The 23,248-nt window shown below is 32.0% G+C and overlaps 1 protein-coding gene and 1 long non-coding RNA gene across 2 annotated transcripts in view; both read left to right on the forward strand.

Annotated features, from left to right (window-relative positions):
* The first annotated feature begins 5,157 nt into the window (after nt 1-5,157).
* LOC126736081 (ATP-dependent RNA helicase Ddx1) overlaps nt 5,158-23,248 on the forward strand; it is a 45,282-nt gene continuing 27,191 nt past the window's right edge. The window contains exons 1-3 of the mRNA XM_050440290.1: nt 5,158-5,296; nt 13,156-13,207; nt 15,145-15,326. Of these exons, the coding sequence (XP_050296247.1) occupies nt 5,281-5,296; nt 13,156-13,207; nt 15,145-15,326 (250 nt within the window). The 5' untranslated portion in view covers nt 5,158-5,280. The remainder of the gene's footprint in view (nt 5,297-13,155; nt 13,208-15,144; nt 15,327-23,248) is intronic.
* LOC126736092 (uncharacterized) lies at nt 19,222-22,605 on the forward strand. The gene is made up of 3 exons (XR_007660608.1): nt 19,222-22,020; nt 22,079-22,214; nt 22,466-22,605. It is a non-coding gene; the product is annotated as an uncharacterized LOC126736092 (long non-coding RNA).

The following is a 23,248-nucleotide window of genomic DNA, read 5'->3' on the forward strand; positions in this document are numbered from 1 at the left end:
AAATTAGTATTTGAAAGACTTATGTCGCACAACATGAAAATACAACTAGATAAGTCAGAATTCCTACAAAAAACAGTCGAATTCTTAGGACATATAGTAACTGCGGAAGGTGTCAAACCCAACCCTCGCAAAATAGAAGCTGTTAAAAACTTTAAAATACCAAATACACCAAAAGAAATCAAATCCTTCTTAGGTCTCATTGGATATTATAGGAAATTCATAAAAGACTTCGCAAAAATTACAAAACCACTGACAAACTGCTTAAAGAAAAACGCAAAAATAGTCCACGATAAGGCATTTCGTACATCTTTTGAATTATGCAAAAACATTTTAACAAACGATCCAATATTGCAGTACCCCGATTTTAATAAACCTTTCATCTTGACAACCGACGCATCAGAATATGCAATAGGAGCAATTTTATCTCAAGGATCAATCGGATCAGATTTACCTATCTCTTATGCAAGTAGAACGCTAAACACAGCAGAATGTAATTATAGCACAATAGAGAAAGAATTATTGGCAATTGTATGGGCAACAAAATACTTCCGTCCATATTTATTTGGTCGAAAATTTACCATCGTGACAGATCATAAACCACTGCAGTGGCTATTTTCGATTAAGGAACCAAATTCAAAATTGGTAAGATGGCGATTAAAACTCCAAGAATACGAATATACCATCCAATATAAAAAAGGAAAACACAACGTTAATGCCGATGCACTTTCTAGACCACCAAGAGAAATTCATCCTATGGAAATAAGAAAACCATCACCCACGCATATGTCAGCAACTTGTGAAGATAACGAAGATTACGACCAATATACATGGCACGATAAGATAAAACATTTCTTTGATACACAAGAAAACTTATTTGAAAAACCAAAGAAAAAGAAAGAAAAAAAGAAAATAAATATAATCTCTAATGTTTTATTAAGACCAGCTGATCAACCAAAGGTTAATGAACTACCTAACCTACCACAACAAGAATCACCAAAACCTACTACAAGTAAAAAGGAAATAGTAGATATACCAGGAAAAGATAATTCAGAAACAGACACAGCTAGTTCATTGGAAAAATTGACATTAGAACAACTAGAAAAGGATAAATACAAGAAAGACAACTCAGAAACAGATACGGTGCACACGTCACAAGAAGACCCAATCTTAGGAGCACCATATGTAAATAAATCGATAAATACATTTAAAAACCAAATTATTTTTAAATGGACAACTAAAGAAAAGCCATACATACAGAAAGATCGATTATTTGAAACAAAAAAGAGATTTATAATTTTTATAAATAACAACCCTATAACCAATGAAATACAAATCCTATTCAGAGACAACTTACCACCCGATACTTATTGTTTGTTTTTTCAAAACAAAGAATTAGAGCCAGTGGTCATAAGAATATTTCAGGAAACGTTTAAGCATAACGCGTATAAGTTATTAATTTCAAACATCCTATTAGAAGACATTTTAACCCCTGATGAACAAAAGGAAGTTATCGAGAGATACCACACGACGAAAACTTCACATCGAGGAATTACGGAAAATATTAAAAATATCAAACAACGATATTATTGGCCAAGCTTAGAGCGTGATGTAATTAATTTTGTAAATACATGAGAAACTTGTCAAAAGACAAAATATGATCGACATCCATATAAAGTAATTTATAAGCCTACACCAACAGGATCAAAACCTCTTGAACATATTTACATGGATATTTATTCCATATCTGGACAAAAATATTTAACCCTAATCGATAATTTCTCTAAATTCGCAACAGCATATCCTATAAACGAAACCTCTATAGAGATATGTCAAAGTTTAATAAAATACTTTTCACATCACGGAACGCCCTGTAAAATAACAACAGATAACGGAACATCTTTTAAGAGTAATCTAATTCAAGATTTATGTAAAACTTATCGAATTGAACTACATTTCACCACCCCTTATAACCCCAACTCGAATTCACCTGTCGAAAGATTCCACTCAACCCTTCAGGAAAGCCTTATTGCTCTTAGAAATGATCATAGAAGTAAAACTATACAAGAATTAGTAGATATAGCAATATTAAATTATAATAATAGCATCCACTCTTCACACGAATATACTCCGTTTCAAATTCTTAAAGGAAACTTGAACTATCAGTTAAATTTCGAAAAAGATATTAACCAAATGCAAACTGATTACGTATATGAACTTGCCGAAATTTTCAGAGAATTAAATGAAAACATTAATTCAAAATTAAATGCTAAAAAGGCAAATGTTCTATCTAAATTAAACAAGAAACGCGAAAATGACCCAGAAATTCCCGAAGCTACTAATCAACTAATAGGTACCCCGCGGAAATTACCTCAGAAGTTACAACCAAAATATAAAATAACCAAATTTAAAGGTCAAAGACATCCTAAAAATATTAAACGACGTTCGTAATTATTTTTCAGGAACGGAAATGAGGATTGTAATAATCTTATTACTTCCACTACTAATAGGAATAGACGCTCAATATAAAATAGAAGAACTAACCAATCCCTTGCTGCCAGTCTATCAAGGAAATAGTTATATAGTTACCAATTACCATCATGTATACTATCATGTAAATTTAACTAATATGAAGGATTGCCTAGATATAACAAAATCCACCCTATTACAAATCAATAAGACCCTTGGCAATATTAGCGTAACATCACCCTATTATTCCCTATATAAATTACTCTTAACCAGAACAAATAACTTATTCGATCAAATAAAATCGATTGAATTATTTATTGAACATTATACCACACCCCAAACGAGATTTAAAAGAGGATTATTTAATATCATTGGAAAAGCTCAAAAGTTCTTGTTTGGAACCCTAGACGATGATGATGCAGAACGTTATAATAAATATATTAAAACCCTGCAAGACAATCAAAATATCCTACACCATGATATTTCTTTAACCCAGACCATTGTTAAAAATTTAACCAAAGATATAGACTTACAGCTGAGTAATATTAAAAACAATCAACAAAAGTTAATGACCCAGGTCAATGATTTGAAACAGCTAACACAATCCGCTACCATAACATCTTATTTTATTCTCTTACTTGACAATGTAGAAAATAATATTCGCATATTATATGAGACGTACAACAATATACAAACCGCGATAACCTTCGCCGAAATTAACATCATGCACCATAGCATTTTTAAATATCAGCAGTTAAATGACATTATTATGAAACTTGACCCAAAAACCAGAATTCCTTTTGATAATATTATCAAATATTATGAAGTCGCACATGCGGATGTAACCATAAAAAATGACCTAATCATATTTTACGTAGGGATCCCTTTAATATCTAATAATCCCTATATGTTTTATCACATTTATCCAATCCCCATTAACAGGCAAATAGTAAAAATTAACAACCCCTATCTACTAAGATCAAGTAATGATTTTTACAACGTGAAAGAAAGTTGTTATAAAATAGAAGACATGTTTTTATGCCAAAATTACCTATTGAGTCAGAATGAACCTTGTATCATTCAAACTATTAACTTGACAAGCCATTGCCCTATGATCCCTGTTAAATACACAGATACATCTGCTACACAATTAAGTGATAATTCTATTATAGTAATTCCAGCTCTAGAACAAAACATTTACCTTACATGTCCAAATCAACACAGCATTGAAACACTTAGTAAACCATCCCTTATTATTCCTTCGGAATGTAATGTAAAAATTAAAGACAAAGTTTATGATTCACAAGAACCAGAAACTATTAGTCTAAGACTTAAATTGCCTTCAATAACTATTGACGATCAATTAGTACAAAATATTGAACCTCTGGAACTTACAGAAATCAATCTTGAAAACATAAAAGAAGATTTAGAGAACGCTCAGCGATTATCTGTACACCCTCTGAAAGATTTCGATATTGTAAATTCAGGACTATCAATCACATTATTGATAATTATAATTATTATAATTATTCTTGTAGCATGTATGTATTATTACTATTGTAGGAAACATAGGAATAATGTAAAAATGGACATAGAATTAACATCCCTCAAAAACCAACCCCGGTTTTCTGAGACCTAAAGAGGGGAGGAGTTATATGGCCATTTATGCCTATGTATATTTTTATTCATTCTCTTTCGCTTCATCCAGCTTGTTCAGCATTTATTTTATATATATACCAGTTGCTTTACAGGCGCAAGTTAGTCATTAAACGGTAGTCTTTAAGCAAACTTTATGTTAGTTTGTAAGTTGCTTTAATTGTATTCTTCTTTTTAATTAAACGTATTGTTTTTAAAAAAGGAAGTTTCAATTAATAAAATAAAAGTAAACATAAAGATGTTTAGGCTTAGTGTCTAGTCGACGTCGTTGTTGGTCAACTAGGACGTAAACCTTAACGTAAGATAAGAATCATACAAAATATTCTATCGAAGATTATTGAAACATAATAGAGCGGAAAAAGGAGAGGTATTTAATTTAAAAAAAAGCATATTAAGTTACATTTAATGTATGTAAAATTTAGAAAGAGACATATGAATGCGGGCTTATTTTGGTTAACTGGTTGTCGGATGCGTATGGAAAGGTCATTACATTTTTTTATTCCATGACAACAAATTATGAAAAAAATTGTACTGGTGTTTGAAAGTCATGTTTCTAAAATATCACTACGCATACATAAAGGTAACAATTCTTAGAAGATTGAAGTGGACGGATTCCTGCCGTTTACTTCAACAGACTTTAGTTTATAAATAAACAATAGAGGTTCGCTTTTTGTATTATAAACTAACTTAGATTCTCGAAATAATTTCTTAGCAACGATGAGATTCACGATCTAACCAAGATAAAGCGATCTTTCGAAAACCATAGCAGTTAAGTTTATTGAGTAAGATTTTATGACTAACACACCAGTAACAGCAGGCGCGGACTAATAAATGAATCGTTGTAAGTCGGCATATGCTGCGTTCACGACTTCTAGCATCCACAGAGGGTTGGTTGCAATGTAGTTGAAGCCTATGTGGTGTTCTGTGGTTGAAGCTAAGAAGGTTTTCAGAAAGAAGAGTGGGGTTAAGAATATGTTGTGATTTGTGAACCGGACAAAATTGTTTTGATTTTTGGTATTAAAAGTGGTTAGATTGTCAACGTAACTTTTTAAAATAAATTTTATTTAATACCACAAAGGTATAATTACTATACCATTGTGTTTTGGAGTCATAGACTGTGGTGACTGGTGATATTTCAGAATATAAAAACTCTTCAGAATGGCTGCATTTGAAGGTATATGTTTTATTTATTTTTTTGTTACTTTTTTGTGTTTACTTAAATTATGTATACCCAGTCTCAAAACGGAATTTTTTAAATCATGTTTCGGGTCCGGTAAAGTTAAGTCCGGGACGTCTAAAAACCGATTTTTTTTTGAAAATTTTTACATAGAATGTTAAGTTTGAACATTTATTGATAAAAAAGTGAGGATGAAGTAAGAAAATGCAAAATTTTAAAAATTATAAAGGATTTTCTACTTATGTATAATTCACAATTACACCCGGCTTAACTACACTCGACTATTTGCGACTAGGCATCATGTTGACCATTATGTATGCTATTAATTTAAATTTAAAGCCTTAAGTAACAAAATTATGTAACTTAGAAGAATTTACATCACTTCTTTAGGTCATAAACACAAATTTCCACATACATGGGACTGTGTGGTTGGTGCACATGTGGAGTTGGGATTGCAAAAAGGGATTGGAACCTTGGGTTTGCACTAAATAGTGGGCTAGGTAGTCGTTTGAGTCTTACTTAGGGAATGGGATAATAGTTAGAAAATGGGAATTATTAGCAAACACAAACAAAAAGGCAAAAAGCACAAACACTGGTTTGTGTTTTTTGCTGCCGCCCTGTGTTTGTGCCTATAATTCCTATGCCTTATTTCTATTCCTAATGCCTATAATGAATTTAAAGATATTTATTTTTTTAACTATAAATTAATGTACATTAAACCTTATCGTTATTATTTACCTATTAATAATTAAATATCTTAAATTATATTTTTTTTTTCAAAATTTATACTTATATATTAAATTACATAAAATATCAAATAACTTAAATAAATAATACCTATTTTTTAACACCTGATAAATGTGTTTTGTTGATGTAATGTAAAATCTAACTTTATTATGCCTTTATTATCTAAAATTGAGTCCGCAGCCAACCCATCCAACTAAAAAGTGTTCCAGACAAAACAAAAAAATACTACTGGGGACATAGTGAAGCCACTGCAATTTTTGTCAATAATGTTGTTGTTTTATTTTTCTTGTGTGTAAATTACAAAATATGTAATTAAAAGGGGTACAAAGTGATAAAAATGCTATAAATTTACAATAATAGCCCCCAAAAAGTTCCAAAATTGCCCCAATATATATATTGTTTAATTATAGCAAAATCAAGAGCTAAAAAACCTTGTGCAAGCCGACAATAATTACATATTTAACATATGTAGAAAAACCTTCATAATTTCCAAAGTTTTGTATTTTTTCCAATCATCCTCACTTTTTTATCAATATTTTGACCACACTCAACATTCTATGTAAAAATTTAAAAAAAAAAATCGGTTTTTAGATGCCCCTTTAACTTTACCGGACCCCATGTTTCATGTACCTATTGTCAAACATTTCATTGATTTGCAAATAATTAAAAAAATAAGTGTACCTGTTTTTTGAAATAAGATCAAGAAACACTGTTTTTATAATTTTTGAGAAATTTAAGTTTTAATATGCACTGTTTTAAATATAAGTATTTTGTTTCTTTTTTATATACATACATTTCTTTTATCATGATAGTTATATGAAAATACACCTATGGATATGGCACTTTCTACTTTTATAGACAAGATTTGATGGGTTCATAATAAAGATTATTTTATTTTTTATTAATGCATTTTTTGAGCTATTGTTATGTTGAACTAAAACGTTTTTTTTGAGAAACAATTTTTTTTTAACTGTATACATGTCATTTTCTTCTTAACTGTATATTATATTGTTTCTCTTTGTTTATAACTCATTGGTGAAAAACAATAAAAGCATAATTCAATTTGATTTAATCAAGGTATCGATATGTAACTAGATGAAACAACCAAATTTAAAAAAAGTTTCTCTCCTATAAACTATAATAATAAAAAATATATGAGGAAAATCATAACATATGCATGCTCCTATAATACAATGGAATATAAATAGATTTACTCCTCTTGCTTTTTAAGAAGAAGACCTCACTAATCTCAAATTCCTCACTCATTTCTAATTTTGGCCGATTTTAATGCACACATCCTTCTATGGTTGATAATTACTACATTATTACCTCATAATTATTTAATACTAGAGAAAAAATGATTGAAAACTTAATTTTCAAAGAAAATATAGTCCTACTCTATATACACTTTTATGCTAAGAAGTGTGCGTAAGTTCTGCAGCAAGATGCCACTTCTATTGACCTTTCTTCATCTAGTGCTCAAATAGCATTAAACTTTGAATGGGACATCCTAGAAACTATCCAATTAAGATGTTAAGCATCCTTTTAGCCTTTTTAAAGCCTAACGAATGTTTCTTAATATCTGATTATATTCCTATATCAATTTTTTGTTGGCAACACTCCATACATGGAGGAACAGCTATTTTAGTTAAACAATTGAAGCTTTTTTCTGTAAAAGTATGATAGCTTTCTGTTGGAGAAGGTTTTTGAATTCTCCCTTTGGTTTTGTAAGTGATTTAATTTATATGTTCTTTGTGTTTATAGACCACCCACAGGAGATATTGGTATGTTCCTGGACAAACTGGATTCTCTATTTTCCCAATTGTCTCTACACTCCATAGTTATATTGGCTGGTGACTTTAATATTAACTTCACTGATGTAAGCTTGCCATCATATCATACATCCCTTTTAAGTATATTGGAATCTTATGACTTGAAGATGCATGTTCTTTCACCCACACATATAACATCCTCATCTGCAACTACTATTGATTATTTGTGTACAAATTTAAATGATGTGTCATGTAGAGTACTCTCATCTGGTATTTCTGACCATGAAGCCATTCTCGCTAGGATACCATGTAACACTGTATTTCCTTCATCTCATTATATAGGAAGAATTTTCAGCAGAGCAAATTTTAATGCTTTTTCTTCTACTGCAGCTTTGATTAATTGGAATGCAGTTGAAATGGCTCCTGACCCGTTTACTTTGTTATTTCATGTGCTATGTGACAAGATCAATCAGTGTTTTCCTAAAAAGAGGCTTAAAATGAAAAATAGAAAACCATGGGTCACAGCAGGCCTCAGAACTTCAGCTAAAAACCTCCGTTTTTTGGCTAAGCTGTGCAAGTTTACAACTAATGCAAACATTATTCTTTATCATCAAAAATATTGTAGTCTATATAGAAAGACGATAAAAGCAGCTAAGGTTAAATATTATAGTGACCACTTGAATATGTCCTCAAATAGGCAGAGAGAATGTTGGTCAATTATAAATGACTTCAGGCATTCTCACAAGAAAGTTTCAGAACCAGAAGTAAGACCAAATAGTTTAAATGATTATTACTGTAATATTCCTCATTTATTGCTCAAGGATGTGAATACTAATATTGATCCTTTGCATTATATTCAACAAGTGTCAGTTCAAAATTCTTTTTTCTTTTATCCTGTTAGCCTTACTGATGTTAGAGATGCAATTAAAAGCTTAAAAAACCATAAATCAGCTGGAGCTGATGGAATATCATCAAAATTACTACTCCTTTTGCCTGACTCAGCATTGAATGCCTTAGCTTCTGCCATAAACAATTCCTTTCATAATGGCATCTTTCCAGCATGTTTGAAGGAGGTAGTGGTTATCCCTCTTTATAAGGGTGGAGATGTGAGTGAGCCTTGTAATTTCCGTCCAATTTCTATATTATCTACCCTCTCCAAGATCGTTGAAAAACTTGCAAAAATCAGAATTTTATCTTTTTTGCAACATAATTGCATTTTATCTGCAAATCAGTTTGGATTTCAAACGGGAAAAGGGACTCATGACGCTGTTTTCGGCTTTTTGGAGAGTGTCTATGTGTCCTTAAATTCTGGAGAGTCCGCGGCGGCAGTGTTTTGCGATTTATCCAAGGCATTTGATTGTGTAGATCATGGAATACTGCTGTCTAAGCTCAATAATTATGGCTTTAGAGGTGTGGCATTGCAATGGCTGAAATCCTATCTGTCTAATCGTACCCAAAGAGTTACAGTATCTGGATGTTTATCTGATTCCAGATCCCTTAAATGATTTGGGTTCATTAAAACTGCAGGACAAAGTGGTTCAGTTTGCTGATGATACCACCATTTTATGGAATCATAGAGATTCTGATAATGTTAGAGCCCAGGTTTTTAAGGATCTATTGGAGTGGTGTGCTGCAAACAGGCTTGTATTTAATGTGGGCAAAACCTTTATTATGGGATTTAAGTGTGACGTTCAGGGCCTTATGTTTAGTGAAAACTCCCCCTTGCAAAACAAAGAAAGCTGTAAGTTCCTTGGTATTACCATTGATGGTCGCCTTCGCTTCGAAGATCATATCCTAAATCTCGCATCCAAATTATCCTCTGGATGCTTTGCAGTAAGAATGGCGGGGCATGAGCTGGGAGGGGTAGTTGCACGTTCACTGTACTTTTCTCTTATTGAGTCCCACCTTCGTTATGGCTTGCCTTTTTGGGGTTTAAGCAACAAGAGATTATTAAACATAATTTTTGTGATTCAAAAAAAGGCAGTTAGATACCTATGTTCCGCTGGGTTAAGAGATTCTTGTAAACCTCTCTTTATATCTCAAAAAATCCTAACTCTTTTTTCTCTTTTTATCTTAGAAACAGCTACTCTTATTCATAAATGTCCTAAACCTCCCTCTAACACTGGTGATATGACTCGCCAGGTTAACGATTTTCCCTTACCAATCCCTACATCCTCCCTCACCAAGATTTCACTTATATACCTTAGCAAACAAATTTACAACCATGTTCCTCTATGTATCAGACAAATTTTAGAAGTTAAGAGATTCAAAAAGGAATTAAAATCACTTTTATTATCCAGGGCATATTATAGCCTTGACAATTTTTTTAATGATACCTTTTAACCTGTGCTCTGACATCGTTTTAGTGTTTTAGTTTTGTTTCCTGTTAAATAATTTAATTTACTTCTTCTAAATTCTGTTTTATTGACAGCTTTACTTATTTTTTAATGAAATTTATCAAAAAGATGCTTTTTTTTCTCAATCTGTTTTGTTATGATTAATTTTGGTAATGTGTGTAAATTTTATGGTAAAGTGTTTTAGATGTTATGTTTGTTTGAAATTTGAAATTTAAAGTGAATTTGGAATTTTTTAGTTTTTAGGATGCTTGTACACAAGATTTTGTTGTCTTACGTAATATAGCACATTTTCTTTCTTTCTTTCTTTCTTTCTTTCTTTCTTTCTTTCTTTCTTTCTTTCTTTTTATATAAGGAGCATATTCTTGCTCCATTTCTCAGGACACTGGTGTAAATGAAATTAGATTAAAAATATATGCTTTAGGCTTTGTTAAAGTACAAATACAATCTTAAAAATACAAAACCAATCAATCACAAATATAATCTATAAAAGTGGGCAGCCCATTAGCCCATTTTTCTTTAAGTTAATTAGAAGTCAATTTGTCTTTAAGCTTAGTAGTAGTAGTAGTAAGGGTGGGGAAGCTAGAGCTTGGCAAGTAGGCAGTCCCTTTTTGCCAACCTCAGAATCACCCATCCCTACGCCTCCACTCCCAATACGCGGTCTTCACTGAGTCGGCCCGTCCTTTTAATAAAGGCTTGCACGTTGTCGCAGTCCCGATCTTTAAGATTGGAGTGTCGTTGCTCCGAAAAATTTCCTTCTCAGGCGACTCCACCTATCACAGATACCTAGTATGTGGTATGGAGTTTCCTCCCCAGTGCCGCAATTCGGACAGAGTGGGCTTTCTCTTATACCAAGAAGGTGTAGATGGCTGTTTAGACTGTTGTCCCCGTCAGGATTCCCACCAAGTCTTTGATACTTTGTCAGGTCTTTGTTAACAGTCGCCTTGCTTTAGAGCCGTCATGGTCTGGTATTATTTCCTTGGCCTGTCTACATCCTTCTGTCCTCCAATTCTTCCTTGCTTTTTCCCAGGCCCAATTATTAAGTGCCTGGGAGATTTGTTTTTTGCTAAGACCGAGACAAGGTTCGGGGCCTACGAAGGGGTTAACGGAACCGTGTCTTGCCAGTTCGTCGGCCCGCCCATTGCCCTCGATACCTTGGTGTCCTGGGACCCACCTCAGTGACACCCAGCACATACTTCCCTGTGTGCTGCAAGCCTTTCCAATGCGTCTCTGCACTCCTGGACTAGCGCTGAGCTGGCCCTGAGTTTCTGAATCGCCTTAAGGGCAGCTTGACTATCGGAGTAGATGTAAATCCCCCCGTTACCTTCCAATGCCTCTCGTTTGTTTGCTACTTCGAGTTTGCCACTTTGTGTAGTGCATCTGGATGTCAGAATTGGTATGTTCTTACACATCCTGAGAGCAATCATCACATGGCCTTGTCCTAAGTGAACATTTCGCCACCCACCGCTATCCTTCATCCTCTTATACGCCGCCATGGCCTCCCTCTCAATCCAGACTGGGAGGTCCGGTAGCCCAAGAAGAATATTTAGTAGTGCTGCAGGTGTTGTTCTCATAGTTCCAGTAATTCCCAAGCAGACCAGCCTTTGCAGTCTGGTCAGCTTTTGAGCGTTGGTGACCTTCAATACGTCTGTCCACCATATCACGGATCCGTACGAGATCCTCGGTCGTCGAGAACGTAGGTTTTTAAGCTTAATCAGTTCTACTCATTGCAGGTTTGTCGAATCTGCGGCTACGAAAAGAATTGAAACAAAAAGTTTCGATTTTTCCGAGAGCTCAATTGCAAAAGAGGAATTGAGCTGGACAGAGAGTTATTTTAATTTAAAATTAAATCTTGTACAACCATAAAAAATATATAAACATATTTTGAGGATTGTACCATTAGTTTTAAAATTATTTTTCATTTAAAAACTATATTTTCTTACTTCTGGATTTATTTTATTTATAGTTAACATTTTTCCAAAGATCTTGGCGGTATCAGTTAAACTGTCAAAGGAAATCCAAAGAGCTGTGTCGATGCAGTTAAATCGCACCTAATTCATTGTTATGAAGAAACTCGACTCGCAATTGAACATAGAAGCGGACGTGCTCCCACATAGTATTTAGTTGTATTTAAAACTATTGACTACTATCGAAGTACTTAGTGGCGAGGGTTTCCTTTTCGTTCAGTGTCCTTTTGTATGTTATTTGTAAGTTCGTATGTTTAGTGTTCTATGATCATGATTACATAAAATTGGACATGAGCATTTTATATTTTATAAATGAAATCCCCTCTTTTTATTTATAAATATATCTCCCTTACCCATGATCTGTAACTACAGATGGGATTGCCAGAAAATAAATTATTCACAAATTACAGAGTAGTGTCCAGTGTGACCTGAAAGCTTACCACTGTTTTTTCAGAGGGTGTATCCTCTGAAAAAACTGCCAAATGCTTCAATAATTTGCTGTGGGTCAGCGATTGTATGATCTTGGTACTGCATAATTTTTGTTATAGGAGTGCCAGTCCTATTCTATAATCTATATTGATTTGATCCTCAGATTTTTGTAAAAACTCCGGAGCAATATTATTTTTCTAATTTAAGCTGGGAGAGGCTTTATTTGGATTTTTCATAATCTTAAGTATGTCTACTGTGACGGGACTATTTTTTAATATTTTTTTGTAAAATTAACTAAACTAGAGCTTAGTGCAGGATAGAAATTTAGAACCATACTAAGTTTTTATTAAAACTCTAAACACATTTACATTGTTATACCACTGTAACAGAAGAAAAATTCTCCAAAGCTGAAAATCTTCCTAAAGTAATCAAATTAAGAAGTTGTGAGGTTGGAAGAACAAATGTATTATCTTTAGGACCAATAAGTTATTAAGATAATATAATAAATATTATATAATCTTAATACCTTATACATAATAGATTATTAATAAAAAACTTTACTTACTTACTAAAAAACTTTTTTTTAGAGTTTGGTGTGTTACCTGAGCTTTCCAAGGCCATAGATGAGTTGGAATGGACGTAAGTATGCTAAAGATTAAGCTTAAAAGTATCAAGAGTTAAACAGGATAAGATATTTTAATTATTCTTAGTTTGGTAGTTTGCTTAATTTCAGCTTTTTTTAGATATACATAGTTAAAAATCATCCTCCACAATATACAGGGTGCCTCCGATTAAGTCGGCACTATTAGTATCTTTGTTAATCTTTAAGATACAGGGTCGGTTAAATTAGCAATCTAGTAGGATTTTTTCTGTTGATTAAAATGGTGAAAACAGAAAAAAAATTGAACATCGCGTTTTCGAGAAAATGTGAAAAATGTACTTTTGTTAAATGGAATCCCCTGTATATTTTTACATAAATCAAAAGATAATAATTTTCTTAATAAAAAAGTTTATTTACACTAATAGCCTAAACCTAAAAATAACAAAGTTATAGCGATATTAATAATTTTGTCAAATTTAAATTTGACAAAATTATTAATTAAGTTGGCTTTGAAATAAATAACATCAAGTAAAACTACTAATTTACAATTTATTGTTCATTTATGAGCAAAAACATCGCCATCTTGTTCAATACATTTCTGAGCACACTTAAGCACACGTCTTGTAGCTTTTAAGATTGATCTTCTATCTATTGATCCAATTATTTGCCTAATATGTGTTTGAAGTTCATCAACGGTTCTATATTTTTTTTTATACACTTCATTTTTTATGTAACCCCAAAAAAAAAAATCTAGAGGGATTAGGTCTGGTGACCTAAGTGGCCAACGAATCGGGCCACGTGTCGCAATCCATTTATCGTCAAACAGTCTATTAAGTAATATTCTTACATCATTTAGTTGATGGAGAGGTGCTCCATCCTGTTGAAAATAGATTTGTTGCCGTCTCTCCGAGTTAAAATTATCCAAATAATCTCCCAGCGCTCCAGATAATATGAGATCAACATATCTCCTTCCAGTCAAAGTGCCATCATAAAACACAGGTCCTATTACTTGGCTTCCTATTAAGCCGCACCAAACGTGTATACTAAATTGATTTTGAGGATTTCTGGGATCAGTAAGCAAAATATTTTCTTGGGACCAATAGTGTACATTTTTACGGTTAAACATACCTTTGTTTGAAAAATTAGCTTCGTCGCTCCAAATTATACGGTTTAAAATATTATCATTAGCTTCATATGCATTATGTAACTAGTTGCAAAAAGCAAGTCTTCTTTCGTTATCGCCAGGCAACAATGTTTGTACTGGTCGATACTTATATGGCACAACTTTGTGTTTCTTTAAGACCCGCCAAATTGTTACTAAGCTCACACCGTAAGCTTTTGCTAAATCTCTAGTTGAGTTTTCCATATGAGCTTCAAAATATGCCAAAATAGAAATTTCAACATTCTCGCTTACTACATACTATTTACAAAAATCACAAACTTTGCTAACATGTAACTGTCAGCATTTCTTTATTTAATAAAATCTCTACGGCTACTGTCATTTTATTATTCAAACAATGATTTATTTGTTTTGCTCTCAAAAAGTTCAAGGCCAACTTGCCTAAATTTGACAAAATTATTAATATTGCTATAACTTTGTTATTTTTAGGTTATTATTAAGAAAATTATTATCTTTTGATTTATGTAAAAATATACAGGGGATTCCATTTAACAAAAGTACATTTTTCACATTTTCTCGAAAACGCGATGTTCAATTTTTTTTCTGTTTTCACCATTTTAATCAACAGAAAAAAACCCACTAGTTTGCTAATTTAACCGACCCTGCATCTTAAATATTAACAAAGATACCAATAGTGCCGACTTAATCGGAGGCACCCTGTATAGTCCTGACGATGATGTCATAGAAATCGAAACGTTGACAGAATATGTATTTGATCATCTGAAGTAGTTTTTTTTACCTATATCCAACAAAAGCAAAAATTAAGCCAGATATCTTAATTTATCTGTATTTCAGATTACCCACAGACATCCAAGCAGAAAGTATCCCCCTGATTCTAGGTGGTGGAGATATATTAATGGCAGCTGAGACTGGATCTGGTAAAACTGCTGCTTTTTGCTTGCCTATTATTCAAATAGTGTGGGAAACTTTAAAGGACATCCAAAGTGGTAAAGCCTTAAAATCTGCTTCCAAAGTTTGTAAGTTTTATTTATTTATATAATTTATACAATGTTATGCTCCTTATAGGATCTTTCTTATTATAAGTGATTTATGAAAGATCTCCCTAGTAGCTTTTGTAAAACAATAACTAAAAAGATGTTCCCTGCAGTAACTCCAAAACTCAACTTCATAGAGCAATTTATTGACCAAAATATTATGTTTTTGCACTACAATATTTTATATTGAAACCCTGATATCATAACCTTGACTAGCCACTCTGTTTGGCGGCTTCATATTAAGGGCCCATAAAAAATATTTAATTGCTGCTTTTAATTGGAGCCATTACAGTTAAATGGTGAAATATTAGTTATATTGTGAGGTTCACTCCCATTGTTCAAAAATGGTTTACTAATATATTTAAATGCTTTCAAGCTGCTTTTACACTTTTATTAAAACAATATACAGTGCATCCGTAAAGTAGCGGATAAATTCAATAAAAATGAAATGAAAAATGAATAAACTCACTGGTTTAGTGACATAAACTTAACTTTTTAAGTATCCTCATAAAAAGTAATCGAGGGGAGTTAAATTTGGCGATCTGGGTGGCCATTCAATGAACCCTCGTCTACCTATCCAGCGATTTGGAAAAACTTCATCTAGATAATTGCAAACAGGTAAAGCATAGAAAGCATAGTGTGGCGGGGCTCCATCTTGCTGAAAAAAAATATCAAATTGGTGCATGTTGGGTTCTTCCAAATTCGGATGCAAAGTTATCAGAGAGGGGATAAGATCATTTTGAAGAAAATCCAAGTGCCAGTTCGATAGCTCTTGAAGTAAGAATATTTTATAAGGGTGGAACTTTGCTTTTTTCAATACTTTATGCACAGTAGATCGCGATAATTTAACATTAGAAGCCGTGTCTGTGATTGTGGCTTTGGGATTATTTTGGACCGTAAACAGAACGTTAAGCTCATCTTCAGTTATTGAACACCGACTAGCTTTTTGAGTATCACGAACATGCCCCAATTCACGAAACTTTGCTTACCATGCTTTGGCTAATAGGCAACCGATCAGGATGAGTTGCATTAGACAACTGAACCACCTCAACCCTAGATCTTTAGATAAAATAAATTTTATTAATTTTCAAAGGGATCTTGAACTTATAAATTGGAATCATATCTATGTGACCGATAATATAGATGATAAAGTAAACTTCATTACAAAATCTATTCTTAACATTTTTAATATTCATGCACTGAGAATAGGTCAATAAAATAACAGAAACTATAGTTCTTGGATGACTGACATTGTCAAACTAATGATTAAACTTGGAAACCTGGCACTAAATCGATATAGACGTACTAAACAAGCTGAGTATTGGAATTATTATAAGCAAATAAAAAATCTTACTACTAACTCAATAAGATTTGAAAAAAAGATTTATTTAAATAGAAAGTTTCAAAATAGTAATGCTAAAGAACAATGGAGTGAGTTAAAAAAATTAAATGTGCTAGGTTCCAAAACTAATCAAATACCTAATAACTTTAAAAAACCAAACAAACTTAATGATTACTTAACTCAACTCTCTAAGAATGCTTTCATACCAAAACAAGAAACAATTCAGTTTCTTCTTAATAATAAATTAACTTATGATCAATTTTCGTTTAACAATGTTACAGAAGAGCAGGTTTCTAATATAATACTAAAAATTAACTCAAAAGCGTTTGAATTCAGATTATCGAATATAACGTTAATTTTACTTTGCTGTCCTTTTATTATCCCATTTTTGACCCATAAACTGTTGTTCCATGAAACATGTTGTTGCATGCAAACATTTTGTTTTATAGCATTTTTAGCTCAAATATCGTAAAATCACTGCAATACTGTCAGTATCATCTATACGCTGATGACACGCAAATATACAAGTCTTTTACCATTAGTAACTCTATAAATGCAAATGCTGATATCAATTATGATTTAAACAAATTAATAACTTATTTGATCATTTACTTAAAATAAATCCCAGCAAAAGCGTGGCTATATTATTTTGTCCTGTAAATTATCGCACGATTCTCATGGATAGACTGGGCATTAAATTAGGGGATGATTATATATCTTCAAATTCATTTATTAGTGCCAACATACAAAGTATTTCCACAAGTCAACAAAATTAAAAATACATTTATGATTATAAATACTGCATTAAAAATATCAATTAACACAATAATAATTACAAAATGTTATTCTTCATAAAATTAAAAGCTTAACTACAGATACACTATATAGGCCCATGTTTAAACGAAATGAAAGTTTAAAAATTCATCTACTGAATAAAATGAGTTTTCGATTAGTATATTTCTCAATTGGGATTTAAATTGCAAAAAGGGTAGTTCTATAAGTCTGCCAGGTAGCTTATTAAAAAGCTTAACAGCCAAAAACCCCACACCATTCCGAGACCTAGTCAAGCGTTAATATATGGGGACCAGTATGTTCACATTTCGCGTTTCGTAGCCGTGGACTTCTCCATGCACTCTATATTGTGATTTATTTTTGTGTACCCACAAGTTGAAACAAGATGGAAGGTTCCAAAATAGGCTGTTCTTAGAGCAGTGGGTGAAGAGCAGCTAGAAAGACAGCGGAGAGCATATACAACAGTTCGAAGTTTTCCCGCAACATTGTCAATGTGTGCATGCCATTAAAGGAGAGGGTCCAAATGAACATTCCAAAAAATTTAACTGTTGAAGTGCTGGCCATCTCCGACTGTCTCATCGTGAAAATGGCCTTATTTGTCCTTTCTGCGTTTAAGTGTAGACGGCTCCTGTTAAACCACTCCTGCCTTAGAACATTGAAAGGCTAGAATTAGTAAACAACAACTTTGTTTGAGTCCAACATGTGCACAGGGGCAAGAGGGGTGTTTTGTTTACAAACATATTTACCCATTCTCTGTTGTCAAGTCGACGCAAATTTCCAACGGAGGAAATTTTTAGCTATATTTTAACAACCATTATAACGTTAATTTAACTTATTTGTATTGTATTTTATGGGAAATTTTAAAATAAAAAGTATAAATACTACAATTAACCTATTTTAAGAATAAATATAATATCCTTAAGAAAAAAAAAATTATTAACATTTTTATCCCTAAAACTGCTTCTAAAAAATTTGAAGCGACAACACCGGAGCTTAAGCGCCTGAGCCATACGCGTAGTGTCATCTGTCAAACGGCCTCTTTGTTTATTTTCGAGAATCGTGTATTTTCTTTAATTTTTGGTTTAAAAAGGAAAAAAGGCCACGTTTTAGTGTTTTTTTAAATTGCTAGGATGGCAAAAACTTGTGTCGTTTGTGCCGTATCATGATAAAAAGGTGATTCCAGACGATCTTTTCACAAGTAAGTACCGATACTTTCATAACATCACATCATGGGGTAACCATCATCATAAACGTAGAATAGAGAATCTTATAGATATAAACCTAATAAAAACTTGAATGTGAAAGTGTGCGTAAAATACTAAAAATATTTATATTTTTAAATGTACGTATCTATATATAGTTATGTTTTTTTAATATAGACATTAGGTAGATAGATGAAATTACTAATTTTTTATTGCCTTTAAAGAATTTTGAAATTTATTTAGATATTGATATCTATGTATAAAGTTAATTTTGTCTTTCCTTAAAATTTGGTCGATAATTTTTTGTTTGTTTTACCATATTGCAACTTACAATAATACATATAGTAATTGGCACCACATATTAATTTATTACTGTAATTTTTTTTGCTTTTTGATTAAATATCAAATACTTATTATAGATTGTCTAATATATGCCCAAAGGGAACAATGGATTTCATTAATGGGAATCAACACAATTAAAAAGAACATATTTGTTTGTTCAGAGATCACATCCTTAGAAGTGATTTCTTATATGAATCGCTTATTTGTGAAGAGATCTAAGTCACAAAAATGACTTTTTGAGAAAATCGAAAAAAAGTGTTTATATTTTTAACTTAATAAAAATATATATATTTTTTTTGGGGCATAGTTACAATTCGTATAATGTGTACTATTTCTACTTATTTACAATTTTTTTTTAAAGCAAATATTGTTTTATTTATAATATTGTTGATCTGACTTATATCCTTTCACGAATTAATTTAAAAACTTCAATAAAATCATTCGTTTTGTAAATTATATTACTAAATTTATAATAAAAAACAACATCATTGATAAACTTTATTCTCAAATATATAGAACTAAACATATTGAACATTTTTGATGAAACAAAAAATCACATTTCAATGATCTATAAGACAAAACTTTTATTATTCATGCTCAGCTTCCGCATCAGTGGTTGGCCAGCCCAGTATTTTCTCATAAAAGTCCATAAAGTTTTCAGGAATATAACCAGTTACTTTCCTGATATCATTAATTTTTTTTATATTAATTGGAATTTTTTCCCCCGGATAAGCTCTTTCATTAGCCAGTTGAACAATTCCAGCATCAGGAATTTTTAACAAAAAAGAACTCTTTTGTACTCCATCAATATACTTTAAGGCTTCAACAGTTCCTTTCCTTTCATGATTGTAGCGAAACTCCATAAAAGTGGAAACTGCGAATGACTCTTTTTTTGAACGTGGAATAGACCTAGCACTGCTCTCCAAGGAAAAGCAAGTTTTTTTATAGTACTTGGACCACCAGTTTTTAAAATTTAACACATCATCAGTATCGACCATTTCGACAGTAAATTTTTGCCCCTTTGCAGCATTGCAAATTACTTCACACACTTCCATGGGTGTATACAGCCTGTCTATGCGATTTAGTTTGCGTTTGACTAAACCAAAGTCACGATCGCACGGCAAAAATGAATGGCCGCGAATCGGAAATTTGTGAACAACTTTTTCAAACATTCCACTGTCAGTAAGAGCAAGACAAAAGCGAACTGAGCACTTCCATTTTTTAGATTGTGAATACCAAAAGGAAATAAAGAAAGCTGACGTAAGTAAAAAATATCCTGTACGGGAATAGACGGCAACGAAATATTCTGCATATAATCAAAACATAGTCCGAGAACTCTATCATTTTCTTTGCACATTTTTTCTGTATTTTGTATGCTAGTATTAAATTTTTTAGAACGTCTTTTGTGCACCATAAGTTCAGCTAAAGCAGCTCTTTTCGCTGTTTCATTTAAAGAGGAACTTGTGGATTTAATTTCAAGTTCCTCGCATTGACAACACGTATCTACTTGCGGTCGTCCAAATTTATAATCAAAATGCTCTTTAAAAATTTTGTAATATGTCGAATATTTCACATCAATTTCTGTATGCTTTTCTTTGAATAAGCTATGCAGCTTCTTGACATTTAACTTTGCATCCAGATATAGATATTCTTTGGATGCATAGTGACTATGTTTAACAGGAAATGTTGAAATGTGTTCACAGACTATCTGAATAATATTACCTGGAACAGTTTTTCGATTATTTTGTAGGCCTCTTAAATCTCTCGGGGATTTTCCAAGATTCAAAAGAAGTTGCAACCGTTGTACTAACTTAGAACTTATGCCATGCAAGCTTAAAAATGCTTTTTTGCAAACCTTTCGTCTCTCTGTGTTAACCAATACAAAATATTCAAAAGATGAACTTCTTTGTTTTGCTTCTTCTTTCCGTGGCCGCCTGTTCTTGATATTGTTTGACACCAATAGTCCTTGCAGGTAAATATCTTGTTCGTTTTTGGTTGAAAAAGAACGAAACTTATTCATTATGTGAATTTGTTCTGCTGGAGTTAGTTTTTCAAAACATTTTAGCTTGCACCTGCAAGAATTCATTCCCATTAAAAAACTTCTTAAAAAACTTAAAATTTTGTTAAACTTACATGCATGGCTCGCCAACAGCTTTTCCTGGAACCATGTTATCTCGATAGTTTCTATACGGTTGTCCCAGCAATCGACTTTTCTTAATTCTCACAGCTTTATATTCATCTGTGTTTTTAACTCCCTTTTTTCTCTTTTTTTCAATATGCTCACTATCACTCATATTATTTAGTATATTAAAAAAGAAACCAAATAGAAAAACTGAAATATTTAGTCCGAACACGTTGGCTAACAAAACAATAATAAACAACTTTTCGTAATGGCCACGTGCATACCGATGCGGCGCGACTGCCGCCAGTCCGTGTAAATTTATGAAATGATTTAAGTCACTGACTCATACCCTTTCAAAAATAAATATAATATTGTGATGCCTTTTTTTTTGCTACGGGTAGTACAGACTTAGATCCTTTCAAGACTAAACGGTAGATATACGTGCTATAAATAAGATTTTATAGTAATCTTGATTTTCGTCAAGTAGTGACTTATACCCTTTCATAAATAAGCAATTCATATAAGGAAGATAATATTATCAGTAGCCAGACTTTATTAAAAAAATCAGCTCTACCTCAAAGGTAGTTTTTTTTTAAATATATTTTTCTAGTATAAAAAAATCGTCACAAAAAGTATTAGTGTTACTCATATAAGCTTTATTTATACCTAACACTTATTAAATTAGGTATGTGTGTAAAACTATTTTTTTACCAGGATCTCTGATGCACTAGTTAAAAACACAGCAGCCGATAATTCAGTTAATTTACCAAGTGATTTACCCTTTAAAGCTGCAGGGGTAGTTTTCCTGAAGAGTGCAAAAACTTCTTTAGCTTCCAAAATGGTATATAGTACAAACAGTGAAGCTAATATAGACAAGTATGGATAACTAAAATAGATTAATATTCTTGATACACCAAATTTTGTATAATTACAGATCTGATCATTCATCATCAACAATAACTGCATCTGAGATTAATAGTTACCGTGGGGTCTAGGTCAACAATTACTATTTCTCATCCAAGCCGTTTTTGTTTGACTGCTACACATTCCCTGACTCTGCCAAGGAAAAGGTAAAAATACACTCAGAATAGACTACTAGTTTTATGCCATGTATCATCCTATTATATATATCTTATTTAAAAGTGATACAGTATTTTATTGTGTTATATTTGTTTAATTAAATGCAATTAATCAAATGTATGATGTTACAAAGATTCTTTATAATAACATACATTTTATTGATCAATTGGATTATAATACATTTTTTAAATTTTTTCTTTTCAATTTTGGTATTACTATATTTTTATGTATATTATTCTAGGGTAAAATCAAAATGATATCCTGAGGACCTAAGCACTGATGATTCCACCGTTTCAAAAGCTAAATCACTTGTCACCAAATTATGGAAAAAAATAAAGAACAAAAAATTAAAATTCAAAGATTGCAACAAACAAATTTGCGCCAAAGAAATTGAATTAGATTTCTCAAGTCATTATTAAAATACTTAAGAAATAATAACATGATTTTCGAAAAAGCCCAACATACTACATATGTATATTATTTGACTTGTAAAAGTACTTGTTTGTATATTACTACTAATAAACTATCTAATCTAATCTATAGTCTTTATTCTTAGGTAAGCTTTGTTTTTTAGTATAAATTGATATGATATAATAATTGGTATTAGGTATTATATAGGTCACTGTTAAATGTCTCAAAACCATTGTACAGGCTAATAATAAAAATCTTATAACCTATAAAAAACCTGCAACTCCTTCACAATTTGAACATTCTTGTAGTTTTAACTCTTTCCGCTGAAGCAATACTGTATTTATCAGGTAAATATTTGTTGACGACGTCACTGGTAGAGAGTGCTTGTGTCGGTGGGATCAACAATGCGATCGAGCGGAGTTGCGATGCCATTACCGTTTTCTCGTTGCTTCGTACTTTATTTTTATTTATTTAACGTATATTGACTTCGATATAGAGTATCTTATCAAATTTATTTAAAAAAAATGCTTGATATTTTATTAAAGGGGAGCAGTAGTATTGTTTTGAGCCTTCGGAAACAATTGAAAATTTTTATGATATTATAAAGTGATTT

This window comes from Anthonomus grandis, chromosome 5 (genome assembly GCF_022605725.1).
Source record: "Anthonomus grandis grandis chromosome 5, icAntGran1.3, whole genome shotgun sequence".
NCBI lineage: Eukaryota > Metazoa > Arthropoda > Insecta > Coleoptera > Curculionidae > Anthonomus > Anthonomus grandis.